At 38.6% G+C, this 24292-nt stretch overlaps 1 protein-coding gene across 2 annotated transcripts in view; it reads left to right on the top strand.

Annotated features, from left to right (window-relative positions):
* Positions 1-23434, top strand: part of ZNF107 (zinc finger protein 107) — a 40715-nt gene extending 17281 nt beyond the window's left edge. Inside the window, exons 2-4 of one of the 2 annotated variants that reach the window (XM_015133402.3) lie at positions 6958-7084; positions 7567-7662; positions 21067-23434. In XM_015133402.3, coding sequence (XP_014988888.2) covers positions 6958-7084; positions 7567-7662; positions 21067-23402 — 2559 coding nt within the window. In that variant the 3' untranslated portion in view covers positions 23403-23434. The remainder of the gene's footprint in view (positions 1-6957; positions 7085-7566; positions 7663-21066) is intronic. The other variant, XM_077996662.1, reaches the window with a different exon arrangement.
* The last annotated feature ends 858 nt before the right edge of the window (positions 23435-24292 follow it).

Below are 24292 nucleotides of genomic sequence, written 5' to 3'. Positions count from 1 at the left end.
AGCTGCTAACTATCAGGTGCTAACCCACCCCAGATACCCAGCCATATGAGGACACTCTGGCTGGACAGCCCATCCTGATAAAGAGCTGAACCCCCCGATCTCTACAACCTCGGTGGACAGGACCCTTCCTGGTCATTTATAGCACCCCAACAGCTGTCCGCTTACAAAGATCCTCCTCAGTGGATTCATCCTTCCAGAGTAAAGCTGTGTCCATCTGACACTCAGCCTGACCCTTCTTCCTCCTCTTGGAAGTTACAAGTACTCTCCTCGACCTCGTTAAAACTCACCCGAATCCCTGAAGAAACTTAAATGTCCTGCTCCTGTCCACCCTGCTGCTTCACCCTCTTCCTCCACTCTATTTGCTAAGACATGTCCTGGTTTCATCCCCAAACTCCCACCTTAGATTCTCTCTTTAACCGGATAGATGGTCTCATCTTTTAGGGCACCCTGTATGACTTCTCCCCAGATGAAACGCCTCTATTTACCTTCCTACTCACTTTATCTATCCCTCCTGCTCCTTTGGCTGCCCCGCATGGCCGCACGCCCACTTCCAGTAATGCCTAATTACCTCTAGAAAACTCTCAGCCCACTTTCTGTTAAACCAGTCCAAGCCTTCTTTGGCAAAGGACTGCTGGCTTTGCATTTCTCTATCAGCTACCACTTATGTTGCCACTCCCATTCCCACAAAAAACTGGGTAGTTACTAACTTAACTTACCACCCTCGTTATGAAGGAAAAAGCCCTTTCCAACTCCTAAATATGCAGTCATTGGCCGACTTCTCCATCAATGAAATGACCGAAAATACCCCAACAGGACATGCAGTTCAACTTTTAGGCTCCTACATGTCCAGCCTCACCCATTACACAAGAAATGAAAAACCCATACACGGCCCTGTGACTACAAACACTGTCTTAACTTTCCAAGCCCCTTTATGCATCCAACACAACCTGTCATCAGGCCTACCCCTAGGTCACCTCCTGTTCCATCAGTGCAACTACACCTCGCAGCTTCAAGCCCCATCTGACTACATTAACTTCCAGGTCTCCCAAACGGCTACATTCAAACAGCCTGTCCACTTCTCAAAGCCCCCAGAAGTCATCAGCACCTCCCTGCTTAACAAACAATCCGGGTTTTATAATGGCAGGCATACACACTGCATGACCGACCATTCACCCCTGGACCCCCTGCAGCAGCACTCCCACCACTGACAAATGCCTCCTTTCCCCGCTTTCAGCTACCCTTCTGAGTGGCTTCTAGTAGATACAAAATGATTTTTCCTCCAATGGGAAAATAAAACTGGGAGCCACTCAGCTTATCCCAAACATCCCTTTTCAGCCACTCACGGGGGCCACCTTGGCAAGTACCCTAGGGGTGTTAGAAAATGAAAACAACAAATTCACACACCTTTTTAACATACACAGCCAGTTCTGCCTACCCAGCCAAGGCATATTCTTCTTGTGTGGAACTTCAACCTATGTCTGCCTCCCCACTAACTGGACAGGCACCTGTACCCTAGTCTTCCTAAGCCCCAAAATTGACATTGCCCTTGGAAACCAAACCTTACCAGACCCTGTCAGAGCCCATGTCCATCAGTGTAGGGCCGTGCAGATAATACCCTTGCTTATAGGACTAGGAATTACCAATGCCACAGGAACAGGAATAGCAGGTTTGTCCCCTTCCCTGTCCTACTATTGTACACTCTCAAAGGATCTCTCAGCCTCCGAGACATAGTAAAATCCACCCTTACTCTCCAATCCCCAATAGACTCCTTAGCAGCAGTAACTTTCCAGAACCACTGTGGCTTAGACCTCCTAACCGCCGAAAAAGGTGGTCTGTGCACCTTTTTAGGGGAAGATTGTTGTTTTTACACCAACCAGTCTGGACTAGTACAAGATGCTGCCCAGCGGTTAAATGAAAAGTCTTCTAAAATCAGGCAACGTCTTTCAGACTCTTAACACCAATCTTTGGAGCTGGGCATTGTGGCTTCTCCCTAAAGCTTGGCCCCTCATTTCCATCATTCTCCTTCTCCTGTTCAGACCCTGTCTCTTCTGACTAGCCTCTCAGTTCCTACAAAATCTCATTCAAGCTGTTACCAGTCAATCTATGCGGCAAATGCTACTCCTAACTGCCCCTGAATGTCACCTCAACCCCAAGATCTCTCTCCCGATTAGGAGTCCATGCCACCCCAAGTCCCGCTTGAAGAATCCCTGAGAAACATCTCTGCGTCCACTTCTTTTCTTATTAAAACAAAAAGACAGGAATGTCATATCCCAAAAATATGGCTGCACTATTGCCAGCAGGCCATTATTACAGTGGGCCATTAAGAACTCTGTGAACGGCACATATGCCTCCAGACTTCCTGGAACCAGAAAACCTGCAACAACCAAAAACCACAAAAGAAGAACAGCGGGTTCCTGTCCCAACTGGTTGATCAACTTCTTGAGTCAACAAGTCCCAAAACTGTGTTGTAATTTTCCATCCGCCACTTTGCCCTATAAAGACTGCTCTCCCTCACGCCTCCGGGCTGACTCCCTTTTCAGACTCAGCCCACTAGCACCCAAGTGAATAAACAGCCTTGTTGCTCACACAAAATCTGCTTGGGTCTTCAATCCAGACCATGCTGTAACACACACTTACAAAATTCTGCTGAGAATATGCCCGCCTTTATTCTTTATGCTCATGTTTCTCACACTGAGGGTAGCTGTACACTTTGGGTTTTTACAGAGAAATGTGTTTTAGGGGAATATTTTCTGACTGACTTGTTCAATCATCTAATCTGAGTTTTTTTCTAAAGATGCTTTTATCTTTTTTTTTCTCTCAATATAATCATTTTCAGCTGTTTTTCTCTTGAATGCATTGGGTGTCTGTTTTGGAAGCCCTATTACTATCCCATGGTGTCTGTGAATGAGGTGGGCTGTCACAGTGAGAACTCTTGGAGCTATCTCTATATGGACTCTTGCTGGAAATCTAGCAGAGTGATTTCCATGTCACCATTATAAATAAAAAACTGAGGTTTAAACACTGCACCTATTCCCATTATTGTGAAGGTGCAGTTCTACCCAGGAGTCCTGCAGGCTTTCCTCCTGCAGCTCAGGCTTCACTCTCTGATGTGGCATAGAAGTGCTGCTGTGGCAGTTGGGGTTATATATAGGGTGCCAGGTGTGAGCTCTGTGCTATGGACTCTGCCTCAGTGGCAGATGGTAGGAGTCAAGAGAGGACACAAGCCACCAGGAGATGGCAGGCAGGAGGCACCTGGCTTTAAGTTGCAGAATTACCTCTTGTCATGAAGATGTGAAAAGTTTATTTTGTCATTGATTATAACCAATTAGCATATATGGATGGCCTTCCCAATTACCAGGTGAATTTAGGGTGAACTATGTATGACATGTGCTGTAAATTTTTCTACTTGTGGACTAATTATTGTGACTGTCTTTCTGTCTTTGCAATCTCTTAAGCAGATTGACTGTGATACATGTCACATTCTGGTTTAATTGTGTAATAAAATGGTTTTCTTTCTGTTCTGTCATTGTGGAGTTACTCTGGAGCTGGACAAAATTTTTCTTTTAGTTATATTTTCCAAACACTGTCTAGAATTGCCACACATCATATAAACATATAAGGTGCCAACCAAGCTTTAACCTAGAGGAGGCTTTTCCTTTCAGGCTTTCAGTCAACTCACGATTGTGCTGCAAAATGCATGCTGTCCCCTAAATACGCAGGCAGAATTGTGTCTCTGCCTATTTGGTGTTATAGTCCTCTACAGTCACCTCTAGAGAGGCTAGGCCAGATTTCTACATACTTCACAGGGCAGCGATTAACCATTTTACCTCTTTAAATGACTCTTGTATCTTTAGACCAGAAGCTGATTTCAGAGACCATGGGGCCCAGAAACCCAGAGTAACGTGTGTGCATTAAGTAGACATGATAATCTCCATTTTTTTCCCTTCCTCCTGTTCTTTTTTTTCTTTTTTTTTTTTTTTTTGAGATGGAGTCTCACTCTGTTGCCCAGGCTGGAGTGCAATGGCATGATCTTGGCTCACTGCAACCTCCACTTTCTGGGTTCAAATGATTCTCCTGCCTCAGCCTCCTGAGTAGCTGGGATTACAAGTGTGCACCAAGACGTCCAGCTAATTTTTGTATGTTTAGTGGAAGGGGGGGGTTTCACCATGTTGGCCAGGCTGGTCTCAAACTCGTGACCTCAGGTGATCGGCCTGCCTCGGCCTCCCAAAGTGCTGGGGTTATAGGTATGAGCCACCACACCCAACCCCTTCTTCCTCTTCTTAAAATACCCACAAATGTGTGGATGACACCTACTGCTACTGCACCCACCTAGGAACTAAATTTGCAGCTCCAAATTCTGAATCAGGGACTTAAGATTTGGGAAAAAAGAAAACCTTTTATTTGAGAAATGCAAATTCTTTTAGTTACAAGGTTCAGATACATTAAAATAATACCACAATTATGTATTTCTCTGTTCTTTGAGCTATGAATTTATCTCTTGAAACTGCTTGCTATTGCCACAAGTAGCTATAAATTTAAATTAATAATGACACACTGGATCCTGTAACCCACACCCTATAGCTTAACAATGTATATCCAATCGATAATCAATGTTCTTTTTTTGTAAACAAATGAGAGTTTCTGACAGGCAACTTTGTATCAGCCCACTCTCTGTCCCTCTCTTTTTGCCTTTACAAATCCACTTGTAACTGCGCTAATCAAAGTGTAGATTCCTGGCAACTTGAATCTTTGATCCCTGGTTACAATTCCCAGTCTTGGCCCAAATAAATTCTCTACTTATATTCATGTAGCTTCAGCTTTTTCCTTTCAAGTAGACGTATTATTTAGAATGTGCTAGAGCAGCCCCTATGAGGCAATCTCTCCTTTGGTTGTACTCTACTTGCTGTAACACCCAAGAATGCAGAAGCAGGCTGATCCCACCTAGAATCTGTAAGGTCTGGCCTCTACCTGGAATTTACAAGACAGGGCCAGACTCTGGATTGAGAATGTATAGGAAACCAACAGGAGGCATTTTCTGCATTGTGAGATGTCAACATAGACGTCTTAAAGCTTCCCTTTGAGAGTGTTGCTCTTAAAACTTTTCAGATCGTGTTCAGTGACTTGCTACAGTTATGTGAGAGGGTCCAGGTGTAAATAGAATCTGATGACAGATTCTGTAAGAGTAAACAAGCATCTTAGGGGTGAGAGATGAAGGCCACAAAGTATTGAGAGTCATTATATCACAATTATACCTACCCATAAAATGTAATACTGGAGTAGAGTATTTTTGTCTTTCCTTTTGCCCAAGAGCTAGCTAATCAGGACCCGTAATCTGGAGCTCCACTGCGGCAGTTCGATTTTCTATTTAGAATCAGCCTGAGTCTCTCCTGCCTGCCTTATCCTTGGGCCGTCAGCCCAGGGTCACTGGGAACTCTCTTACAATCACCTAGGCATCTTTGAGATATTTGAGGATGTCCAGAGCAGAATTGTGTCAGGTTGACAAGAGTGGTTAATTGTGCCTCTGTCTCAGTGTAAGAGAAATTAGTCATCCTGTGTTTGCTCCTCCCCTCATACAAGAGATGTCTTTGGTTGGTATCTAGTTGAGAGTTTTCCAGTTTCCTGGTAGTTGGGTAAAAAACAAGGAGGAGGTCTGGAGACTCAAGCAGATAAACTAATTGCTACCATTTCATATGGCCATTAGAAAAATAGATAAAGCAGTCATGGTCCCTACCATCTAGGAACAGTTAGTCTAGACTAGCAAGTGAATACATGGTTGAATTAAGCATCATATGGTTGGCAAAGTGAATAGATGTGTGGGAAAACGTGTGGGCTTTATTTGGGCCACTTTCTTTATATTGTTGTGACTTCCGAGGTCATCATTTGAATGAATGTTTATGGACCCAAGAGTTTTAAATATTTTTATTTCTTTTACTTTGCTAAGAATGCGTACTTATCTTAAAATTACCCTAGAAAACCCTAGGAGATTTGTTTAAATGGCTAATTAGTATATTTATACAGTTGATGGGGTGAGCAGAGTAATATATAGGGTTTACTCCCAGCTCCAGTTCTGTTCAGATTCACCCTTTTTGGAGGCCTTATTTAGGTCTGGCCCCACCCTGGAGTCTTGCCTCACAGAACTGATAAGAAGAGAACAGAGTTTTGGCTGGTGCCTTTCTAGAGTGGGTGCTAACAATTTCCGAATTCCACAAGGAGATAAATGGGAAAAAAAAAGTATGCATTTTAGAGTCCTAATTTTTAAAATTTTTTATTAAAACCAGTGCTTGCAGAGACATTCCATTTAACAACATGTTTTCTATTCCTGCGGATCCAGTAGTTTCCCACAAGTCACAAAACAGTAAATATAAACACAATGAAAATTTCTCTAAACCATGTTCAACTGTTCTTATCTGTAGCCCTCTCATCTGTCTGTATTTAGCATACTTTTTTAATTCTATACATTTTTTTATTTTTTGAGACAGAGTCTCACTCTGTTGCCAGACTGGAGTGCAGTGGAGTGATCTCAGCTCACTGCAACCTCTGCCTCCCGGGTTCAAGCAATTCTCCTGCCTCAGCCTCCCGAGTAGCTGGGATTACAGGCATGTGCCACCGCACCCTGCTAATTTTGTATTTTTAGTAGAGACGGGGTTTCTCCATGTTGATCAGGCTGGTCTTGAACTCCCAATTTCTGGTGATCTGCCTCTGCCTCCTAAAGTGCTGGGATTACAGGCGTGAGCCACCATGCTCGGTCTAATTTTTATATTTTCAGTAGAGACGGAGTTTCACCATGTTGGCCAGGATGGTCTCGATTTCTTGACCTCGTGATTTGCCCACCTTTCCCTCCCAAAGTGCTGGGATTACAGGCATGAACCACCATACCCGGCTATCCTATACATTTAAAAAACATTCAGTGACAGCTCATGGCCACTTGGTAAGTGTGTGTGTGTTTGTGTTTTTCAGGAACCATTGACATTTAAAGATGTGGCCATAGAATTCTCTCTGGAGGAGTGGCAATGCCTGGATACTGCACAGCGGGATTTATATAGGAATGTGTTGTTAGAGAACTACAGAAACCTGGTCTTTTTGGGTGAGGATAACTTCAATACACAATTCCTAAAATACCCTTAAAGTTTTATTTCTCTATTTTTGTAGACTGTTTTCTGGTAATTTATGCTTTGCATAAATGAGTTTCAGATCTCTGTTTTCAAGAAAATCTTTGAGATTTGTGTAGAAAATAATTCCTTCAAGATGTTTCATTTTGACCTGAGCTTTTCACATTAGTGAGCTAATCTGTATTTTTCACTCTAGATTAGTGATAATTCCAGAAATTTAGTGGCATGCAATATTGTTGTCCATGCCTTTAAATCTAATTTCCGACACCAATTTTTGATTCAATAGTACCAGATAGTAAAATTTAAAACCTACACATTTAAAATATTTTCTAAATATTTAGAAATTTATGTTATAAATTAGTATTTATTCTATTACATCCTCTTTACTGAGCACCTTACTGGATTGGTAATTGGAGAATATGATTAAGATTCATGTTATTTATTTTTAATAAAACAGGTATTGCTGTCTCTAAGCCATATCTGATCACCTGTCTGGAGCAAAAAAAAGAGCCCTGGAATATAAAAAGACATGAGATGGTAGCCAGGCCCCCAGGTAGGTGAGAGTGAAAGTGAATACAACAGATGACAAAGATTAAAGGTCAAAGGTCAAAGAAAAAGCCAGTCCTTAACATGTGATTTGGGTAGCTGTATTCCAAAGGAAATACTTTCTGGAAACCCTGAGTGTTTTTTTTTTTTCTTTTGCTCTTACATAGGGGCGTCTTCTGTCTTATGCTTTTAAATTCTCTAAGGATTCTGCTTTCCCTTCAGTGATCTTCCTTCAAGTTCACAGTGAGAGCCAAAGTTCTTTTCATGGCATATAAGAGACTGCACAATCTGACTTTTTTGTTTTGGGGGACACATATATCTGCATAATTTTGAAAACCTCTATGTTAAACTGTTTTTTAAGTTATTTTTTGCATCATATCTGAAATGTGTGAGTAGTGGTTTCTGTTCCATTGGGTTTTTAAAAATTTATTTGTTCATTTTTCTGCACATTCCATTCTGTTTTTATTACTATAGTCTTGAAATATAGTTTGAAATTGTAAACTATGATGTTCTTCTGCTTTTTTCTTTTTTTCACAAAATTGCTTTGGCTCTTCAAAGCTTATTGTAGTTTCATGTAAATTTTAGAATTATATTTTTCATTACTGTAAAAATAATGCCACTGGACTTTCAATAGGGAGTTTATTGAATCTATAGATCACTTTGGAAAACATGGTACTTTACCAATATTTACTGCTTCAATCCATATTCATAAAATATTTTAAAATTTATTTGTGTCTTTAATTTCTTTCATTGTAAATTTTATTTACCTCCTTGGTTTAATTTGTTCTCAAGAATATATTATTTTAATGCTATTATAAATAGCATTGTTTTCTTCCTCTGTTTTATCAGATAGTTTGTTTTGAGTGGATGGAACCATAATTTATACTTGTATGTTAATTTTATATTTTGGTAATTTACTAAGTATATTTATCAGTTTTGACGGGTTTTAATGTATACTGTTTATGGTTTTGTATATGTAAGATTATATGATCTGCAAACAGCAACTTTTTACTTGTCTTCAATTTCAATGTTGTTTTATTTTATTTTATTTTAATTTATTTATTTTTGAGACAGAGTCTTGCTCTGTCACCCAGGCTGGAGTGCAGTGGCACTATCTTGGCTCACTGCAAACTCCGCCTCCTGGATTCACACCATTCTCCTGCCTCAGCCTCCTGAGTAGCTGGGACTACAGGTGCCCACTACCATGCCCAGCTAATTTTTTTTTTTTTTGTATTTTTAGTAGAGATGGGGTTTCACCATGTTGGCCAGGATGGTCTCGATCTCCTGACCTCATGATCCCCCCGTCTTGGCCTCCCAAAGTGCTGGGATTACAGGCGTGAGCCACCGTGTGTGGCTGCTTTTTTTTTTTTTTTAAACTAATTCTTTTGCCACATACTTTCAGTGCTATGATAAAAGCATTGACAATAGGTACAATATAGTTTTGCACTGGTGTCTGTGAATTTGAAAGAGCAAAAACCTCTTTAAGTTTTTATAAACTAATTTTAGGAGGTAAAGATCTTCTTTTGTTGAGCCCCCAGGTGACGGGATGCCCTCTGGGTTTGTTGTGGAGAGGGGTTGTAGCTTAGTCACAAGGATGCTGGGTCTGCACTAGGGTCCACCGTTATTAGCTTGTTACTAGAAGCTTGGGTAGTTTTAATTCCCATTTTAGTTTTGGATAGGCTGAATGTCCTTCAGGACGTTGCTCTGTAGGGCAGATATTAGGGCATGTTTTTGCAGTTGGGTCTGCATATGTTGGGCCTCATATCAGGATGTGGATGAGTATGGCTTTCACTGAATACCAGCGAGGATTTTTCCAGGTCACTGTGTGGGTTTTTTGTTTGTTTTTTTGAGATGGAGTTTCGCTTTTGTTGCCTAGGCTGCAGTGGCGTGATCTCGGCTTACTGCAACCTCTGCCTCCCAGGTTCAAGCGATTCTTGTGCTTCAGTCTCCCAAGTAGCTGGGATTACAGGCCCCTGCCACCATGCCTGGCTAATTTTGTATTTTTAGTAGAGACAGAGTTTTACCATGTTGGTCTGGCTGGTCTCGAACTCCTGACCTTAGGTGATCCACCTGTCTCTGCCTCCCAAAGTGCTGGGATTATAGGCGTGAGCCACCACGCCCAGCCACTGTGTGGGTTTCTTTTTTTTTTTTTTTTTTTTTTTTTTTTTTTTTGAGACGGAGTCTCGCTCTGTCGCCCAGGCTGGAGTGCAGTGGCGCGATCTCGGCTCACTGCAAGCTCCGCCTCCTGGGTTTACGCCATTCTCCTGCCTCAGCCTCCTGAGTAGCTGGGACTACAGGCGCCCGCCACCGCGCCCGGCTAATTTTTTGTATTTTTAGTAGAGACGGGGTTTCACCGTGGTCTCGATCTCCTGACCTTGTGATCCGCCCGCCTCGGCCTCCCAAAGTGCTGGGATTACAGGCGTGAGCCACCGCGCCCGGCCTACACTGTGTGGGTTTCTATGTCTACAGGCAGAACTGACCATGAACTGTGGATCAGGGAGCTGGAACTGAGTCATTGAACTGTTTCAGGGACCACAGTAAAGGCCAAGGTCTGCAGGCCTGCCTGCATGGCTACAAAGGGGTGTTCTCCTCCAGGCCTCTGGAAAGACAAGACCTCTCGCAGAATGTGACTAGGAGAAATTTGAGGTGATGACTGAGTAAGTTCAGAATTCTTAGTCGGATTAAGTTGGGAGGGCCATTTCCTGGTCTGTAGCCAAGTACAGGGGTCTTGTAGTTTGCCTCCTGAATGAGGGCCCACCTTCTGAAAAGGAACACTTCTCAATCTTTGGCTCTAGCAGTTTCATAAGTCCCTCCCTGCATCTCGGAGCTCTCTTAAAGGCACTTATTTTTTATGTATTTATTTATTTTCTATTTTTTTGGTTTTTTTTGTTTGTTTGTTTATTTTTAAAGGCACTTATTTTTTAGATGGGTTCTTGCTTTATAACTGAGGCTGGTCTTTAAATTCTGGTCTGAAGCAATTCTTCAACCTGAATATACCATGTAGCTGTCATCACAGGTGTGATACATGATGCCTGGCTCTCTCAGAAACACATTTTGTTTTTGGTCAGAGATAGCTGATAAATGTTTTTGCTGTTGGGGTATAAGAAAATAGGGCACCTTTTATTTTTCCATCTTACTGATGTTACTCTCTGTATACATTTTTGTTTTTTATTTCCTACTTTAAATTTGTCTGTAACTTTAGATTCAGACATTTAGGGCAATATACTAGAATTTACAAGTTATGCCTAAAGTAAATTAGATAATTAGTAGGCATTCCATATTTACTAAAATAGTTACTTACAAATTTGAGCTGTTGGTATAAACAAATCATAGGATTTTCACCCACTTTCTTCAGCCTATATCTAAGTAATAGCATAATTTATTCTCAAATACTTCTTTTATATATTAGAGACTCTAACCATATTCTGTGCGCGCACACACACACACACTTACACATATAAATATATATTACATACACAAATATATACATACACATTCTTATTTTCTCTTTATTTAGCAGTGTAAGGGTATTCTTTGCTTCTAAAATCAGATTACAGAAGTTTTATTTTGTGTAAGAATAGCATATATTTTAAATATCAGAATTATCTCCACTTCCTTTTAAATGCTCATTTATTAAAATTTTCTCATTAGCATTTTCTATTTATGATTATACTGCATTTTCTCTGAACTTTTACTGCCACACGACACATGCCATTGATTCAAAATACCTGTCTTCCATGAGTACACAGTTAAATATTGCAGTTATCTAGACAAATTCTTTCTTAATGGTACATCAATGTTGCAAAAAAGATTTCATGAATAAACATTTCTCTTATTGTTTTGTAGTTCCATATTAGTGTGGTTTTTCAGTGTAGGTTTCTTAACATCAGATTATTGGTGTTTTGTTTTACTTACATAATTTTAGACAATTTGCAATTCTGTTTGTACACTTTTAAGTCAATATGGGGTTTAAAAAATAAATTAGCCATATGTCTATTACAATCAGATTATATATGTGTGTTTTATATATAAATATGACCCAAATTTTGGTTATGGCTTATCTTGTTTATATTCTTTCTTAGCTGATTTTAAATGGTTGTTTTGTCTAAGTAGTCATGGAAATCATCTTTTTTCACTGTGTGTTTAATGATGAATTTATATTTCCTTTGTGTGAGAGAAACACTTTTGTGATTTGAGGCAATTTTTGAAAAGATTTATAATTCTATATTTTTTTCAGTTTTTCTTTAAAATATTGTTGTAAAAACCCATTATATAAAATATACAGTTTTAAATCTATTGAAGTGTCATTGTTTTGAGACAGGATCTTACTCTGTCACCCATGCTAGAGTGCAGTGGCATGGCTGGCTTACTGCAGCCTCAGCTTCCTGGGCTCAAGTGATTCTTCCACCTCAGTTTCCTGAGTAGCTGGGACTACAGACATACTATGGGACCACCATGTCTGGATAATATTTTGATTATTTGTTGGAACAGGGCCTCATTAAGTTGTCCATGCTGGTCTCAAACTTCTGGCCCAGTAATCCTCCCACCTTGGTCTCATGAGCCCCTGCAGTTCACTGGTATTTTTAAATTTCATAAGACTTGGTATGATTCCTAACAGAATACACCAGATGCAAATAAGAATATTGTACATTTTGGGCCAGGTGTGGTGGCTCACGCCTGTAATCCCAGCACTTTGGGAGACCGAGGCAGGCGGATCATGAGGTCAGGAGATCGAGACCATCCTGGCTAACATGGTGAAACCCCGTCTCTACTAAAAATACCAAAATTAGCCGGGCATCGTGGTGGGCGCCTGTAGTCCCAGCTACTTGGGAGGCTGAGGCAGGAGAATGGAGTGAACCCAGGAGGCGGAGCTTGCAGTGAGCCAAGATCGCGCCACCGCACTCCAGCTTGGGCGACAGAGTGAGACTCTGTCTCAAAAAAAAAAAGGTGTACATTCTCTTGCTTTTGACTGAAAAGTTTCGTACATGTCTGTTAAGCTTAGTTAGTCTGTAATATGGTTTGCATGTCCATGTTCTGCAAACCTCATGCTGCAATGTACTCTTCAATGTTGGGTGTAAAACCTAGTGGTAAGTGTTTTGGCTATGGGGCCAAATTCCTCATGAATGGCTTAGCATCATCCTCTTGGTAATCAAAAAGTTTATACTCTGTTAATTCAAATGAGAGCTGGTTCATTAAAAGAAACTGGCCCCTTCACCTCATACTTCCTCTGTCTATGACCATGTGATATGTTCAGTATGTTCAGTTACTTTTTGCCTTCCACCATGATCGTAAGCTTCCTGAGACCCTCACTGGAAGCAGATGCTGTCATGCATTTCTTGTACAGGTGCAGTCTGTCAAACTAAGCCAAGTAAACCTTTTTTTTTTTTTTTTTTTTTGGAGACTGAGTCTTCCTCTGTTGCCTAGGCTGGAGTGAAATGGTGTGATCCCAGCTCACTGCAACCTCCACCTCCTGGGTTCAAGTGATTCTCCTGCCTTAGCCTCTGGAGTAGCTGGGATTATAGGTGCCTGCTACCACGCCTGGCTAATTTTTGTATTTTTATTAGAGACAGGGTTTTGTCATCTTGGCCAGGCTGGTCTCGAACTCCTGACCTCAGGTGATCCACCTGCCTTTGCCTCCCAAAGTGTTGGGATTACAGGTGTGAGCCACCACGCCTGGCCATTTTTTTCTTTATAAATTATCCGCTCTCAGGTATTCTTCTATATGTAAAAAAATTAATACAGTCTATAATGTTTTCTAAGTTTGCTGTTTTCTTATTGATCTTTTATCTGAACTATTTATTATTGAAAATGGGGTCTTGATGTCTACAATTATTATGTGGCTTTGTATTTCTTGCTTCACTTTTGTAAATATTTTCTTTTTTTTTTTTTTTTTTTTTTTTTTGAGACGGAGTCTCGCTCTGTCACCCAGGCTGGAGTGCAGTGGCCGGATCTCAGCTCACTGCAAGCTCCGCCTCCCGGGTTCACGCCATTCTCCTGCCTCAGCCTCCCAAGTAGCTGGGACTACAGGCGCCCGCCACCTCGCCCGGCTAGTTTTTTTGTATTTAATAGAGACGGGGTTTCACCGTGTTTGCCAGGATGGTCTCGATCTCCTGACCTCGTGATCCGCCCGTCTTGGCCTCCCAAAGTGCTGGGATTACAGGCTTGAGCCACCGCGCCCGGCCCGTAAATATTTTCTTTATATATTTTGAAGCCTTACTGTTATATATACGTATACATATAGATAAATATAATAGTTACATGTTCCTGGTGGATTAACTCATTATACTATTATATATCAATCTTTGTCTCATGCTAGTCTTCACTTAAAGCATATTATGTCTAATATAATTATGACTACCTTACCCAGTTGTGGTTACTATTTGTATAGAATAAAGATATTTTCCCCATTCTGATATTTTCAACCTGTTTGACTCAATGCTAATATGAGTTTCATTTTTATTTCTTTTTGAGATGCAGTCTTGCCCTGTCACCCAGGCTGGCTCACTGCAACCTCTGCCTCCCAGGTTCGGGGGATCTCCTGCCTCAGTCTCCTGAGTAGCTGGGATTACAGGAGTGTGTCACCATGCTTGGCTAATTTTTGTATTTTTTTTTTTTTCTAGTAGAGACAGGGTTTTACCATGTTAGCCAGGCTGGTCTTTGCCTCCCAAAGTGCTGGGATTACAAGTGTTAGCCACTGTGCCAGGCCTAAAATTAGTCTCGTATAGGCAGCATATTGTATGCTTTTTTCTTAAGTCATTCAGGCTTTTTCTTTTTTTCTTTTTTTAAATGTATTTACTTATTCACTTATATTTAAGATGGGGTTTCACTCTGTCAATCACACTGGCTCATAATGTTGTAATCACAACTCACTGCAGCCTCAACCTCCCAAACTCAGATAATCCTCTTATTTCAGCCTCTCAAGTAGCTCCACTACAAGTGACTACCATCACACTCAGCTAGAGTTTTGTATTTTTTGTAGAGACAGGGTTTTGTTATGTTGCCTACGCTGGTCTTGCAATCGTAGAATCAAGTGTTCAGCCCACCTTGGACTCCTAAAATACTGGGATTACATTTCTTTTTATTAAGTTGTTTAGTTAATTTATATTTAAAATGATTGTTTAAATAAATGAAGTTACTGTTATCAGTTTTATTGTTATTGTTTTATGTGTTTCCTTTAGATATGTTTTTTCTTCTGTTTTCTTCAATTTAAATTTTAATTGTGTAGTGACATGCTTTATTTTAAAAATTTTTTTCATACATTCTATATATATTATTTTCATAATGGTCATGAAAAATGGAGATTACATAAAACATCTTAAAGTTAAAACAATTTTTTTTGTTTTTTTGAGACGGAGTCTCGCTCTGTCACACAGGCTGGAGTGCAGTGGCGTGATCTTGGCTCACTGCAACCTCTGCTTCCCAGGTTCAAGTGATTCTCCTGCCTCAGCCTCCCAAGTAGCTGGGATTACAGGCTCGCTGTAATTTTTGTAGTTTTAGTAGAGACAGGGTTTCACCATCTTGGCCAAGTTAGTCTTAACTCCTGACCTCATGATCCACCTACCTCAGCCTCCCGAAGTGCTGGGATTACAAGCATGAGCCACTGTACCTGGCCAATGTTTTTAATCTCATAACAACTTCAATTAAATACAAAAACTATACCTCTGTATTTTTCAGTTGTTGATATTACAAATTATTTTATATTGTATATTTATTAACAGATTAATATTTCATTTTTCATGTGCTTTTTTTGTTGTTGTTGAGACAAAGTTTCACTCTTGTTCAGGCTGAAGTGCAATGGCGCGATCTCGGCTCACCACAAACTCCACCTCCCGGGTTCAAGTGATTCTCCTGCCTCAGCCTCCTGAGTAGCTGGGATTACAGGCATGTGCCACCACATCCAGCTAATTTTATATTTTTAGTAGAGATGGAGTTTCTCCATGTTGGTCAGGCTGGTCTCGAACTCTCCTGACCTCAGGTTATTCGCCTGCCTCAGCCTCCCAAACTGCTAGGATTATAGGTGTGAGCCACCGCACCCAGCTGACCTCTTATTTTGGAAAGTCTTTATTTATTTTTTTTTCTTTGAAGTAAAATAATTTTGAATCAAGTCTTACTGGTTAAAATTTTTTATTACATCAAAATTTGGGAAGTTCTCTGCCTTTTATGTCTTCAGGTAACCTTTTTATTACTTTTTTCCTATATTCTTCTTCCAATATTTCTTTCTTGAATATATTGACATACTTGATGGCGTTTGATAAGTTTTACATTCCGTGTAATTTTGTTTTGCAATTTAATATTTTTGTGTTATATATTTTAGGATGTGCCATCTCACACCAGTTAATTGTATTTTGATGTTTTAGTTTATATTTTAATTGTATATGACAATATTTAACTCTGCAGTTTAAGACAGTGTGGAGCAAAATCAACTATAAATTAGCCATATTCATTGTCTACTGCCAATATAATTATCTGTCTTTATAAATATTATCCCTGTTTTTTTAATGACTTGTATTTTTCTGGTACAGGTTTGTTGTGAATGGTTGTTTAATTTTGTCTAGGTGAGCAGTCATAAAAATTCTCCTAATTTCAACATTTAGTTATATTTGAATCCATATTTTTGTGTGGGAGGAAACGTTTAGATTGAAAGATAATTTGAAAACTGTCATAACTCTATCTTTTTTAGGTATGATTGTTTATTTTTACTTGTCAAAAACACATAACAAAATTTATAATCAAGTATTTTTAAATATTCAATTTAGTCATCTTAATTATATTGACAGTGTTATGCAACATATCCCTAGAATGTTTTTATCTGGCACAACTAAAGCTCAATACATATTAAACAACTACCAGTTTTTCCCATTTTTGTCACACTTCACAAACACCACTCTGTTTTCTGATTCTAAGAGTGTAACTGCTTTATATATATCATACAATCTCCATCTTTTTGTGGCTGGCCCATTTCATTTTACATAATGTCTTCTAGCTTTGTCTTTATAGTTGTTAAAATATTTCCTGCTTTTTCAATCCTGGGTGATATTCCAATATTTCTGTATTTCAAATTATATCTACTGAGTGGTTTGGTGACAGAAATTTGCATTGTTTTTACTTATGTGCTTTCAGTGACAATGCTACAATAATTATTGGTATGCAAATGATCATATATGTGTAAGTTTATATATGTACTGCATTCTACTTTATTAGTCAACCTTTTTTTACCTTTATGCTCCTACCAAATTGTTTTAATTCTGTAGCTTTGTAATGTGTTTTGAATTCAAGAACTGTAATGCCTTTAACATTGCTTTTTTTTTTCTTTTTTTTTGGGGGGGAATATTCTTGGGTACTTTATTGTCTCTTGAGATTTTATATACTTTTGTGGTTCCTGTTTCTATTTCTTCAAAAATGTGATGAGAAATTTTAAAAAACATTGCATTAAATTAGTAGATTACTTTGAGCAGTATGGATATCTTCACAATATTAATTATTTCAACCCTTGAACAAGAGCATACTCAAGAGTGTGTTGTTTAATGTCTATGTATTTGTAAAAGTTTTCAGTTTCTTTTTTTTAGACACAGTCTCACTCTGTCACCCAGGCTGGAGTGCAGTGGTGTGATCTTGGCTCACTGCATCCTCCACCTCCCAGGTTCAAGTGATTCTCCTGCCTCAGCCTCCCGAGCAGCTGGGACTACAGGCGCCCACCACCATGCCCAGCTTTTTTTTTTTTTTTTTTTTTGTATTTTTAGTAGAGACGGGGTTTCACCGTGTTAGCCAGGATGGTCTCAATCTTCTGACCTCGTGATCCTCCCGCCTTGGCCTCCCTTATAGTCGTGAGCTACTGCGCCCAGCCAGTTTTTCAGTTTTTTTCTATTATTGTTTTATATTCTCATTTCATTTTTGTCATAGAAAGTAATCCATAAAAATTCAGTTTTATAAAATTTGTTAAGACTTCTTATTTGGCCTACCAGGTGGTCTGTCAAGGAGAATGTTCTATAAGCTATTGAAAAGTGTGACATCCTAATGCTCTTGAGAAGTGTTCTCTATGTTTCTGTTAAATATATCTGTTTTTTACTACCTTTGAGTCCCCTTTTCCCTTATATTCTGTCTTTATTTTTATTACAGAAAGTGGGGTATTGAAATATCCTACTATAATTATGTTGCTCTCTATGTGTTTCTTTTATTCTGTTAATATTTGCTTTATGTGTTTGAAACCATAATGTGAGATACACACACACACAACATACATTGTATATACAAATTTGTCATAGGTTCCTGGTAAATGAATCTATTATTGTTTAATGTTTCTCTTTGGAGTTTTGACTTAAAGTACATTTTATAAAATATGACAGTTTTTGACTTAAGATGTAGCTTGTGTAATTTTTTGGACATCTTTTCTCATTTTGTTAATATTTGTGTAGAATATATACATCCATCATGCCACTTTCAGTCTTGTTTTATAATTAGGTCTCAGCTGACTCTTGTAGAAAATCAAGTTGGATCTTGGTTTTCAAAAATTTTTAATCCCATTATTGAATGTATGTCTTTATTTATTTATTTATTTATTTGGGAAATGGAGTTTTGCTCTTGTTGCCCAGGCTAAAGTGCTGTGGTGTGATCTTGGCTCACTGCAACCTCTGCCTCTGAGGTTCAAGCAATTCTCCTGTCTTAGCTTTCTGAGTAGCTGGGATTACAGGCACCCGCCACTACGCCCAGCTAATTTTTGTATTTTCAGTTGAATCGGGTTTTACCATGTTGGCCAGGCTGGTCTTGAACTCCTGACTTCAGTTGATCCACCTGCCTCAGCTCCCAAAGTGCTGGGATTAAAGGTGTGAGCCACCATGCCTGGCCAAATGTTTGTCTCTTGATTTAATATGTAGATATTTAAATAAGGTTAATTATGTGTATATTTAAATAATCTTCTGAAACAGAAAGACTTGGTAACCTTATTGTTTAATTTGATTCTTGTATCCTTGTCCCTTGTTTTCTCTCTTTCCTTCTTCCTTTGTGTCTTTTGATTTTTGTATTTATATGCTTTTATTTCTTTCTTACTTGGTTTTGTGTATCTACACAGATATATTCTTTGTGGTTCCTTGGGGATTACATAAAACCTCTACAAGATAAAACAGTATATTATAATCTAGTAAAAAATCAACTTTATTTGCATATGAAAATTCTTATTCATTACATCTGCCCTCAACTTTGTCATTGATGTTGTTAATTATATCTTTATATGTTGTATATTCATTAGCAGGTGTTTATAATAATTTCTGTGCTTTTTTATCTTTCACATTTTAGAGAATAATTAAAAATGCTTTATGCACCATTATGATAATGCTGTGAAATTCTGTTTTCGTGTATGTGCATATCTTTCCCAGAAAGTTATTTATTTATTTTTTTTAGATGGAGTCTTACTCTGTCGCCAGGCTAGAGTGCAGTGGTGTGATCTTGGCCCACTGCAACCTCTGTTCCCGGGTTCAAGTGATTCTCCAGCTTCAGCCTCCTGAGTAGCTGGGATTACAGGAATGCACCATCACACCCAGCTAATTTTTGTATTTTTAGTAGAGACAGTGTTTCACCATGTTTGCCAGGATGGTCTCAATCTCTTGGCCTTGTGATCTGCTCTCCTCAGCCTCCCAAAGTGCTGGGATTACAGGCATGAGCCACCGTACCTGGCCAAAAGTCATGTATTTTCATGATTATGTGCCGTTTTCTTGTATCATGTTATTTTCAGTGGAAGGAACTCCTTTCAGCATCTTCGATATGTAGGGCATAGGCAGCACCAAAATACATTTTCAGAATTTTGTTATTTATTTATTTATTTTGAGATGGAGTTTCACTCTTGTTGCCCAGGCTAGAGTGTAGTGGTGTGACCTCGGCTCACTGCAACCTCCACCTCCTGGGTTCAAGCGATTCTTCTGTCTCTTCCCAAGTAACTGGGATTACAGGAGTTTACCACCATGCCTCACTAATTATTTTTTATATTTTTAATACAGATGAGGTTTTACCATGTTGATCAGGCTGATCTCGAACTCCTGACCGCAAGTGATCCACTCACCTTGGTCTCCCAATGTGCTGGGATTACAGACATGAGTCATCACACCTAGCCGAATTTTGTTATTTTGGAAGGCGTTTTTCTTTTATTTGGCAGGACAGTTGTTGGTATTCTCACTTGACAGCTATTGTTTTCAGCACTTTGACTGTATCACACTTCCCTTCTGGCCTGATTCACTGGCTATCTTATAAGACTATTATTATAAATGACATATCACTTTCATCTTGCAGTTCCCAAGATTCTCTTGTCTGTTACTTTTGAAATTTTGCTTATATATGTTTATATACGTCTTTGTGTGTATTCTAGTTTGTTTGTTGTCTTTATTTTTACATTAATTTTTCTTTGATATTTTTGGTTTTTTTGTATTTTTACCTCCACAATTTGTTTTTTGCTATTTTTAATAGTTTTGTTGGTGTTCTCATTTTTCTAATTTTCCATAGTTTGTATTCCTATTCACTCACAGAGTATTATTCAATTTATTTTAAATTTTAAAAATTAATTTGTATATTTTTAGTTTTTAATGGTTGCTTTCTGAAAATTGCATAATTTTTGCGGGGCTGTATTGCCCTAATATTTTTTGTACATTGTAATCTTTAATTGAAATTTGTAAATTAAAAACAAGTTGTTTGTCACAATCTTTATAATGTAGCTTTGTCCTGGCATAGTTAGAAACCATTTGTCTCGAATAGTGATTCTGAGAGTCTTTCAGACATGTTCTTAGGATGTGTCTTGTCTGAAATTTTCTAGCTTTTTTTTTTTTCAGTTAAAAGAGTTTGTTCGTGTTTCTTCTTGATAGTCAGTAATCACTTGCTACAACTGTTACCTGTCTGTAGTACTGCAGTCTCTTCACTGCTGTAACATTTACCTTTGATCTCAGCAGACTCAAAATGTCATTCCAAAGTATACCACCATTTCTTTCAGCCTTCTATGTCATGGGAGACAGAAACCAATGTCTGCGAAGGCATGTAGAAGCCAGAAATGAAGATGTATATGTTTGTTATTATTTTTCTTTTCTTTAAAAAAGAAAAACTAGGAGTAGGCAATTTACTTCTAAAGGCACTGTGTTATATTGGGGAACAGAAAGAACTTTGTTGGTAAATAAAACAGACTTGTGTCTTCTCTGTGGCTCTTTGCATTGTGCTCACCTGGGGCACTGCACACCGAACTCATGTATACATTTTCCACAAATGTATTTTGGTCATTATGTTTTTGTTACATTTATGTGTCTATGAAGAAATTAGAGCCTGTGGTATTTTACTATGCAATCTTGCTTATGTAGCTTGTACAATTTTATAGATTAGATTTGTAAAGTATATTTATCTGAGTCTAGCAAGTGCAGTAATTTCTTATTTTGATTTCTTTCAGTAATGTCTTTTCATTTTGCCCAAGACCTTTGGCCAGAGCAGAACATAAAAGATTCTTTCCAAAAAGTGACACTGAGAAGATATGGAAGATGTGAATATGAGAATTTACAGTTAAGAAAAGGCTATAAACATGTGGATGAGTGTATGGGGCACAAAGGAGGTCATAATACAGTTAAACAATGTTTGACAGCTACCCCAAGCAAAATATTCCAATGTAATAAATATATGAAAGTCTTTGATAAATTTTCAAATTCAAATAGATATAAGAGAAGACATACAGGAAACAAGCACTTCAAATGTAAAGAATGTGGCAAATTATTTTGCATTCTTTCACAACTAACTCAGCATAGAAGAATTCATACTAGAGTGAATTCCTACAAATGTGAAGAATGTGGAAAAGCCTTTAACTGGTTCTCAACTCTTACTAAACATAAGAGAATTCATACTGGAGAAAAACCCTACATATATGAAGAATGTGGCAAAGCCTTTAACCAGTCCTCACAACTTACTAGGCATAAGATAATTCATACTGAAGAGAAACCCAGCAAATATGAAGAATGTGGCAAGGCCTTTAAACAGGCCTCACACCTTACTATACATAAAATAATTAATACTGGAGAAAAACCTTACAAATGTGAAGAATGTGACAAAGTCTTTAGCCAGTCCTCACACCTTACCACACAAAAGATACTTCACACTGGCGAGAACCTCTATAAATGTGAAGAATGTGGAAAAGCTTTTAACCTATTCTCAAATCTTACTAACCATAAGAGAATTCATGCTGGGGAGAAACCCTTCAAATGTAAAGAATGTGGCAGAGGGTTTAACATATCCTCAAACCTTAATAAACAGGAGAAAATTCATACTGGAGAGAAACCCGACAAATGTGAAGAATGTGACAAAGCTTTTAACCAGTCCTTAAAACTTACTGCACATAAGAAAATTCTAATGGAAGGGAAACCCTACAAATGTGAAGAATGTGGGAAAGTCTTTAACCAGTTCTCAACTCTTACTAGACATAAGATAATTCATACTGGAGAGAAACCCTACAAATGTAAAGAATGTGGCAAAGCTTTTAACCAATCTTCAAACCTTACTGAACATAAGAAAATTCATACTGCAGAGAAATCCTATAAATGTGAAGAATGTGGCAAAGCTTTTAACCAACACTCAAACCTAATTAACCATAGGAAAATTTATACTGGAGAGAAACCATACAAATGTGAAGAATGTGGAAAAGCTTTTAATCGATCCTCAACCCTTACTAGACATAAGAAAATTCATACTGGAGAGAAACCCTACAAATGTGAAGAATGTGGCAGAGCTTTTAGCCAGTCTTCAAACCTTACTGAACATAAGAAAATTCATACAGGAGAGAAACCCTACAAATGTGAAGAATGTGGCAAAGCTTTTAACCGATTCTCAACCCTTACTAAACATAAGAGAATTCATACTGGAGAAAAACCCTATAAATGTGAAGAATGTGGAAAAGCCTTTAATCAGTCCTATCAACTTACTAGACATAAGGTAATTCATACTAAAGAGAAACTCAACAAATGTGAAGAATTTGGCAAGCCCTTTAAACAGTCCTCACACCTTACTATCCATAAAATTATTCATACTGGAGAGAAACCCTACAGATGTGAAGAACATGGCAAAGTTTTTAACCAGTCCTCACACCTTACTACACAAAAGATAATTCATACTGGAGAGAACCTCTACAAATTTGAAGAACATGGAAAAGCTTTTAACCTATTCTCAAACATTACTAACCATAAGATAATTTATACTGGAGAGAAACCCCACAAATGTGAAGAATGTGGAAAAGCTTATAACCGATACTCAAACCTAACTATACATAAGAGAATTCATACGGGAGAGAAACCTTACCAATGTGCAGAATGTGGCAAAGCCTTTAACTGCTCCTCAACCCTTAATAGACATAAGATAATTCATACTGGAGAGAAACCGTACAAATGTAAAGAATGTGGCAAAGCTTTTAACCTATCCTCAACCCTTACTGCACATAAGAAAATTCATACTGGAGAGAAACCCTATAAATGTGAAGAATGTGGCAAAGCTTTTAACCAATCCTCAAACCTTACTACACATAAGAAAATTCATACTTCAGAGAAACCCTACAAATGTGAAGAATGTGGCAAATCCTTTAACCAGTTCTCATCTCTTAATATACATAAGATAATTCATACTGGAGAGAAACCCTACAAATGTGGAGATTATGGCAAAGCTTTCAATCTATCCTCAAATCTTACTACACATAAGAAAATTCATACTGGAGAGAAGCCCTACAAATGTGAAGAATGTGGCAAAACTTAATTGATCCTAAAAACTTACTACACATAAGAAAATTCATACTGGAGAGAATCTCCACAAATGTGAAGAATGTGTTAAAGCCTTTAACAAGTCTTCAACCTTTTCTACACACAGAAGATATTTTATACTGGTGAGAAATCCTACAAATGTAAAGAATGTGGAAAAGCTTTTATTTTTATTTTTATTTTTTTTTATTTTTTTTTTTTTTGAGACGGAGTCTCTCTCTGTAGCCCAGGCTGGAGTGCAGTGGCCGGACCTCAGCTCACTGCAAGCTCCGCCTCCCGGGTTCACGCCATTCTCCGGCCTCAGCCTCCCGAGTAGCTGGGACTACAGGCGCTGCCACCTCGCCCGGCTATTTTTTTTTTTGTATTTCTTAGTAGAGACGGGGTTTCACCGTGTTAGCCAGGATGGTCTCGATCTCCTGACCTCGTGATCCGCCCATCTCGGCCTCCCAAAGTGCTGGGATTACAGGCTTGAGCCACCGCGCCCGGCCTGAAAAGCTTTTAACTAATCTTCAAACCTTACTGAACGTGAGAAAATTCGTACTAGAGAGAATCCTGCAAATGTGTAAAATGTGGCAAAGCCTTTAACTGGTCCTCACTTTTACTAAACATAAGGTAATTCATACTGGAGAGAAGCCATACAAATGAGAAGAATGTGACAATGCCTTTAATCAGTCCTCACACCTTTCTACACTTAAGAAAATTTATACTGGAGAGGCACTCTATAATTGGGAAGAATGTGGCAAAGCTTTTAACCAATCCTCATACCTTACCGTACAGAAATTCATACTGGAGAGAAAGTCTACAATTGTGAAGAATGTTGCAAAGCTTTTAACCTTCCTTAACCCTTACTGCAGATAAGAAAATTCATACTAGAAAGAAACCCTACAA

Source organism: Macaca mulatta, chromosome 3 (assembly GCF_049350105.2).
Source record: "Macaca mulatta isolate MMU2019108-1 chromosome 3, T2T-MMU8v2.0, whole genome shotgun sequence".
Taxonomy (NCBI): domain Eukaryota; kingdom Metazoa; phylum Chordata; class Mammalia; order Primates; family Cercopithecidae; genus Macaca; species Macaca mulatta.
The sequence above is the reverse complement of the archived record's forward strand: the minus strand, read 5'-3'. Positions and strand labels throughout refer to the sequence as shown.